The following is a 7,819-nucleotide window of genomic DNA, read 5'->3' as shown; positions in this document are numbered from 1 at the left end:
GAACTGCAGAAAGGTATGAAAATGTAGAAAGGGGTGCAAGGAGTAACAACAAGATGCCTTAGAAAATGCCACGCAAAGACTCACAGCCTTCACTAACCACTTGAGGAGGTATACCAGAGAGATAAAGCCCAGAGAACAAACCAGTTGTTTTTCCACTGAGCCATTCAAGATATACTCTCAGTAGTTGGTGAACAATATGAGAAGAGGCCTAGAGAGCACGACTACGGTAGTGTAAAGTCTACAGTGACCGTACACAGTTATGTCTTTTCATTGGCCCGGAGTCTACGGTCACCTATGGGCCAATGGGAGCGCTGAATCCCACTGTAGAACAAGAGCACCTGGCTGCAGACACTGTGGAGCTCCACAGTAACTGGAACACACTCCACCTCCACACTAAGCAGAAACACGTGACTTCAAATTTGAACAGAGTTACATTGCACGAGCCGTGTCTCAATATGTGTGTGTACACAGTGCATATAAAAAGTTTGAAATATTACTCTTTTTGGGTCACAAAATACACTTTTAAGATATTTTCAGGTGAAACATTTATTGTTACATTTACTATCATTTAGATGGCAGTTTCCAATTTTTAAGTTTGGCAGCGCTGGATTGACGTCAGAATATAACATTGTGTTGCGTATTAGCTGCCTTAGAGCCAATGGGATAGCATGACAAACCTTTCTGTATTCTTTTATTGTCTAAGTTGTGTATCTTCGAGAAAGATACATAAACAAGATACCACTCTCAAACCAGTTCCTGATAAATAATGACTTTTTGTTAGGTCCATAGGGTCGACATAGGTTCCATAGGTGTGAGGAGAGAAGTTGTGTGTAAACATCATTTTCCAAAAAGAAAGGATCTGTTTGTGAAAACTAGGTATTTTACTAATCTCAAAGTCGCATCTTAATAAAAAAATTAATTCCTTCTAATTCCTTAAATAAGGATCTGGGTATATGAAACCACATGGAATCAGACTGAGATAGACAAGCTCTGAGCCAGTTAATCTTAAAAGTTCCTACCATTGTCTGAGGCTCTAACACCATCCTTCTCATAATCTTTAACCAGAAATATACAGAGAATGACATGGGTAAATTAATTTAGAAAGACCTTCAGCCAAATATAGTGATATCCCTGGTCAACCAACGACTAAGGGATTTCTTCATGTCGACCATATGACTGCAGATGTTGGTGTCTTCTCTTCTGGTCATATTTTTAGAAATCACTATACCTAAATATTTCACTTCCAATTCTACTCTTATAGAAGCTATATTAGAATCAGAACAAGTGTGAATAGGTAATAATTCACATTTCACTGGTTCTTTTATAGCGCTTTTCTACTCTTCTGAGCACTCAAAGCGCTTTACACAACTTGTGCATTCACCCATTCACATTTTCTAAGTGCTTTCTAACTAACATTCACACACATTCACACTCCGATGGATGCATCGGAGATCAATTTGGAGTTATATCTTGTCCAAGGATATTTGGCATGCAGAGTAGGGGAAGCCAGGAATCGAACCACCAACCTTCCAATTATTAGATGACCTGCTCTACCGCCTGAGTTACAGCTCCCCCCCAAACAGAAAAAGGACTTCAGACAACTACAGCGCAGCTCCATATTATAAAAGCAGTATTAAATGTTGCCGAGCTGGTCGATCGGGCCAGCTTTATAAAATAGACGTTTTTGTCCATACTGACGTCCAAACCCGAGGGCGCTCTGGTCACACACAGTCTTTGGGGTTTCGTAACGCATCCAGCATCTCAGCCTCCCGGGTGCCTTTGGCAGGCTCGTGCATGTACTCCCACCTTGCGGTGAGTGGGAGGGACATGAGGATGCTCTCAATTCTTCAGCCGGGCGTGGCCAGGCCAAACTTCACTCCCCTGTCGTACACCAGGTTAAACTCCACATACCAGCCTCGTCGAACCTGCTGCCAGTCCTTCTCCTCATCAGTAAAAAAGTCATTGAGATGTTTGTACACAAAGGGTAGATAGCAGAGCACCACAGTGCGGGCGCAGCTCTTGACGAAGCTGAACACCTCCTGATTCGGGGAGTCCAGGTCGTGAAAGAAGATTCCTCCTATACCGCAGCTTTCTCCTCTGTGGCGGACGTAGAAGTACCTATCACACCATTTATTAAAGTCGGGGTAGTACTGTGGGTGGTGCTTGTCACAGGCCTTCTTCAGAGTTTTGTGGAAATGAAAGACATTACAGAAGTTTACCCCTAAACCCAGGTGATGTAAGGCTTTAAGCAAAAAAGGATGTTTAACCGTGTCAAATGCCTTAAAAAAAAGTCCAAAGACAACACTAAGCTTTCTGTCTTTATTAGTTGATTAAGCATATCAAGAATCAATCTAATGTGATTGTGTATATTTCTTCCTTTTATAAAAGCCGGCTGACATTCGTCCACTAAAAAGCATTTGTTCATCTCACACTTAAATCAATGTGACAGTTTACACAGTTTTGCTTCCTCTATGATGCTTACTTGTTTACTGTTTCATAAAGAATTAAAAAGGGAATGTCTTCAGTTTAGACTTGAATGCAGGGCATTTTATTTGAGCAATTTTGCAAGGACAAGGCAAAGCTTTATCAAATGGTAATAATCGGTCATGAATTTCATCCTAATCTAACTAACCTATTCTAAACTAAAGCTGATTTCTGATACCAATCTTGAGCTGAATGAGAGAAAGGAGAACAGATACACCCAGGACACTGATGCACTGATTTCCATCCCATGCTGACAAAGTCCAAAAGGGGAAGCACTGTCTCGGTACAAAGTCCTCCAACTTCTTTGATCCTATAATCTAACACAGCAAAAATGAGCAGAGAAATAGCCAAAAATTATCATTCCAATTTGTATATCCACAAAAATTGGGCAATGGTTAATCCTCTGGTGCTTTTCACTGAAATTTCCACCTGTGAACTCCAAAGTGATGATGCTGCTCTATTTGTGTGAAACTATAGAAAGAACCCCAAATCTTCTTAACAGCTGCTGTTATACTCATTTATGTTCGATGAGAATTATACATGATTAACTATTTACAGATATACACATAAAGAAATACTCTGATATAACACTCTGTATTACTTTCACTATATAAACTCTTTATGTTAAGTCCTTTATTCTCCTCTTGGATGGAGATAAGCCAGTGGATTTTAATCTTCTTGACAATGGTAATACATGTGTGTGAAACATTGCATATGTTTATTAAAAGGCCAACTTCAAAGTTAAAGGTGGTTCAAAGAAATTTTAGAATGTGTGTGGGTTTTTGAGGAAAGAATAATGCATATTCACAGTGATAGAAGACAGTTTCCACATGTTCATTTACATATCATTTACATATTGTAAACTGACATTTGTCAATTGCTGAAAGCAAATTGATTCCAATTTCTTTTCCAAGTTAATTTGGTGTGTATACAATACAGGCATACTGGTAGCAAGTGACAGAACCTCAGAATTTGGGTGGTTGTTTTAGACTGTCGTGTTGTTTTTACTCGTTTGGCTCTCAGCGAAGGCGGTCGCACTTTTCTCCTCTCCTCCTTCCCCTATCTTCCCTGCTTAGCCGCTTATGTCCTTGTCTTGTCTCGTGTTTTCCTTCTTACTTCCCTGGAACACTCTCTCACAGTCTGTGTCTAAAACCTAAAGAGAACTATGGATTTGATCAACTGGTCTCTGAATGCTATTGACACCCTCTTCTCAACGAGAAGTTTGGGCTCGGGAGAGCCTGAGTGCCCTGGAGGGACTTTCCCTGCTGGATACACGATGGACGGGTGGCAGAAATGGAGGATCGTGTGCCTGGCGGGACTGTCGATCGAGGACGCTGAAGATATCTACCTATTCGGAACCATGATAACAGGGTTCTTGCTGATCGGAGCTGGCTTGGCCCTGGCTTATCGGAGAATTAAGACAGCGGAACCGGCTGCTCAAACCCCCACAAAGCTGCCCGCTGAGATTGAATTGACGGGACAAGGTGCGGTTTCTCAGAAAGGGCTCACAGACGGGGACATGGTCAAGAGCTTGGAGGCTATTGCGGCTGCAGTGAATACTCAGAATAACATCTCTGAGCGGATACTGGGTCACATCAGGGAAGAATCAGCTCAAATCAACAACTATGGGCGGAAGCTGGAATACATCACGGATCAGTTGGCTGCGGTCGTGAGGTCTCAGAATCTGCTCTGTGAGCAAAGGATTGACAAGACCACGGACTTGAAGGTAAACAACATCATGGAGAAACTGGCGACTATCCAACGGGAGATGGAGAGATCAGTGTCGGTGTGCTAAAGCAAAAACAGCTCGAAATTCTCATGAGTTGTTGGAAAGAAATCGCCATCTTAATGCGGCTACCCCTCCGGCGCCAGCTGCGGGCTCAAGGCTGGAGCCGAACAAGACAATCCCTGATAACGACTGTGTTTAGACTGTTCCTTCCCATTCCATGCAAGGCCACCTGGGTTGGCTGGTAGACTGTTCACTTAGCCTGGTAGGGCGAAGGACACTGTCTCCGCTGAACTATGGACACGCAAACACATACACTTACACTGATATGCAGACAATCACCCCCCTCCCTGTCCAAACGCCTTCCACTCTTGTTTCCTCTGGGGGAGCACGGCGGGTCTACGTGTGGCGCTGGATAAGATAGCGACGTGCGAGGCGGCTGCTGGGTTCGCTTCAGATTACTGCTGACCCATCACCCTACTGTGTGGCTTGTTATGTCTTCACAATGTTGTGCTGTGGACATTCATGTGCTTTTTGTGCAGAGGAGTTTTTTTTGTTTCCTGTTCCCATGCTGTTCCACCACGGAGGCACAGCATGAGAAGGGGTCTCTTTTTTTCCTCTTGTACTTTCCTGTTGTAATGTACATTTCAATGTTTTTCTTCTCCAACGCTACCAATCTCCGACTTGTATCCCATGTAATGTCTGTGTGTGTATGTAAGGTCGGGGGGGGGGGGTCCCATTTCACCGCAGGGCAACCTGCATGTGACAAATAAAGCCTTGATTGATTGATTGATGAAAATCAGAAGAACCCTCGGATTAGTAGGTCCCTGCTAAAATCAAAGACAAATCACCGAATTGTGTCATTACAAAGTGCCGGTTTCAACAAAGTGTTGTGGGTGCTCGAGTTCTTTACAGCAACAGTTTTCCATCAGGCAATGTTACTGTCCAGCCACTCCTTGATCTCATTTTCATTCCTCCCAATCCATTCGATATTGTTCCTCACTGTCTCAAGTGCCTGCTTCCTGGGCATCTCACCAGCACCAGCATTTGGAGTTAGGCTGAAGAAATGCTCCATCTAAAAAACCATAAAAAGGCATAAAAATGTACAATAACCCTAAACACAAGGTGTCAACCTGAAATTGTCAGTAAATAATATCTATTAGCTACAATTAAAAAAATCACAGCCTTGTTTGTATAAGGGCAATTGTAGGAGAAGGTTACATAAAAGCTCAGGCTAACCTTCCATAACTGGAGCTCTGTGTTGCATCTGGTGGTAATTCTATTCAGTAGGCGACCAAGGTTCCTGTCATCGATGGTGTACCTGGTAAAACAGTGTAATATATAATTTCCAGGAGTGAGTTTAAAGAAATTCTCTTGTCTTTGTACTTGTGCCTGTGTGACTGGTGCTTTCATTTTTGGGAAGTGGGAAGTCCTGATTAAATGAATTAAGTTTGCATTAGATGGCCTGCTAGAACAGCGGTCCCCAACCCCCGGGCCTCGGACCGGGGGTTGGGGACCGCTGTGCTAGAACAAAACAAAATTCAGATTATCTCTACTGAGCATTCTCCCTCAGATACCTTAGGACTTTACAGAGGAACTCTGCACTGACAGTTTAAACCTGTGGGATGAATGCCTGTGATAAAAAAAAAAGACATGCAGTTTCCCTCCTCATCTGGTGGAACATATACCCAAAGTGGTGACATGGTGGTGTAGTGGTTAACACTGTTGCTTCACAGCAAGAAGGTTCCTGTTTTAACCCCTACTAATTAGTATTTAATTCAAAACACACTTAACTCTCTTAATGTTATAACAGAACAACAGAACTATAGCAGTCTGACCATTTACCAGCCCTATGTTCTGTTAAAGCTTCTTCTACTGTTTCAACGTGGTCAAACATAAATAAACAAATGAATCTACCATCCAAAGTTATGATTATGGTATGCGTGCTTACTTTGTGTGCTGGCTTATTGTACTGACCTGTTTACCAGATAGTCCCAGTTGAGTGTACTCCACTCCCAGGCCATGCTTTGGCCAAGTGGGTTATAGGATACGTATTGGACCAAAGTAAACAAATCCTGACTCCTCACTACGCTCTCATCTTTTGTAGCCTCCAGGAGCCTGTTAGACAAGAAAATGTATTCTTCCTCAAAAAGGGGAAAGTTTATCTTAGTTGCTTAAGCCTAAGTTTAAAGGCAAATAAGCCTGTGCCAAAAACAGAAAATTACTTGCACTGTTATTAAGTCTTATTGTTCACTTAGGACAGCAGTCTACAGAAACATATTTTCAGTGAGTCTAAATTACAGGCACAGACCTAATGAAATACGGGCTAGCTAAATATCACGTAATGAAATTCCAGAAGACATGATAAGTGAACTGGTGAAAATAAATTAGGACAGTGTTATTACCTATTAAGAAGCTTCACATTTTCCACAGACGCCAGTCCATACAGCAGCTTGTCCTTCTCTTGGGCCAAAGACGTCTCTTTATACCTCTGGAACATTATGTTCCACTTTTCTTCATTGCCTGAATTCTTCATGCCGTATTGATATACCAGTAATCTCAGGTTGACTGCTACGCTGCTGTAGATCAAAAGATAATTACATTGTGAAGTGAAATAAGTTAAATTATTGTTGTTTGGGTTTGTTTTTCAATTTAACCTTTATTTATACAGGTAGTCGCATTGAGAGCCAAGAGAGACCTGTTCCAGACAAACATATTAAAATTACAACAATAAAAAAAACCAAATAGCTACAATTGTCTTATGTACACAGTCATATTAAAAACAAGAACAAGTTCCCAGAGATGATTTCACAAAAACATTTGTACATCTTTTGAGGTCTGCAAGTGAAATCAAGTGAGAGAGCTTCAAATTTTCTGCAATGTATTCCATGAAGACGGGGCAGAAAAGCAGAGTGCCATCTTCCCACGCTCTCTACAAACTGATGGAACGGTGAATGCAATGATGTCCTGAGACCGCAGTCTGTAACTAAACTGTTTGCATAAACAGTAAACCAGAAATAGATTTAAAGTTAAATTGACACCAACCATCCTGTTCATTGGTGTCAACCAATTAATTGCTGTGTTAAAATAATAATGAGAATAGAAAATATATAACTTTTGAATAATATATTTTCTGTCTGTTAGCTAGAACACTGGAGAACTTGCCTAAGACTTCCACTGATCCACTGGTCAAAAATCCGAGAAGCTTCGTTCAGAGCATCCTGATCTCCCATCTGACAAGCGATGCCAAGCACTGTCTCCCTTAGTAACCTGCAAAATATAACATCATTGAATAGCCTCAGAACCCTGACCCTGTTCCAACATGAGATAAGACTCATTTGTGTCTGAACACTTCTGTAAATGTCTGAACACAACTCGCCAAGGACTTAACTACTTATTTGAACTGTCAATTTTCAAAACCAATACAGCACCACTTGTGCAATACCTCGCTTTTCATTACTTTTATGGACAGCATTATGCATATGTTATTAGCATAGGTGGGAAATAACAAAGTAACAATACTTTGTTACTGTACTTAAGTAGAATTTTCAGGTATCGGTTGGGGGTGGCTGTAGCTCAGGTGGCAGAGCAGGTCAGCCACTAATCAGA

At 41.7% G+C, this 7,819-nt stretch overlaps 1 protein-coding gene and 1 pseudogene across 1 annotated transcript in view; both read right to left on the bottom strand.

Annotated features, from left to right (window-relative positions):
- Positions 1-1,597: 1,597 nt before the first annotated feature.
- Positions 1,598-4,005, bottom strand: LOC134644574 (oxygen-dependent coproporphyrinogen-III oxidase, mitochondrial-like; annotated as a pseudogene).
- The window catches only part of enpep (glutamyl aminopeptidase), a 35,617-nt gene continuing 30,103 nt past the window's right edge, over positions 2,306-7,819 (bottom strand). Inside the window, exons 16-20 of the mRNA XM_063497871.1 lie at positions 7,376-7,480; positions 6,616-6,789; positions 6,188-6,328; positions 5,450-5,531; positions 2,306-5,285 (exon numbers count right to left, since the gene is read on the bottom strand). Of these exons, the coding sequence (XP_063353941.1) occupies positions 5,139-5,285; positions 5,450-5,531; positions 6,188-6,328; positions 6,616-6,789; positions 7,376-7,480 (649 nt within the window). The 3' untranslated portion in view covers positions 2,306-5,138. The remainder of the gene's footprint in view (positions 5,286-5,449; positions 5,532-6,187; positions 6,329-6,615; positions 6,790-7,375; positions 7,481-7,819) is intronic.

This window comes from Pelmatolapia mariae, linkage group LG16_19 (assembly GCF_036321145.2).
Source record: "Pelmatolapia mariae isolate MD_Pm_ZW linkage group LG16_19, Pm_UMD_F_2, whole genome shotgun sequence".
In the NCBI taxonomy this organism is placed as follows: Eukaryota; Metazoa; Chordata; class Actinopteri; order Cichliformes; family Cichlidae; genus Pelmatolapia; species Pelmatolapia mariae.
This window is presented reverse-complemented; position numbering and strand designations above follow the sequence as displayed.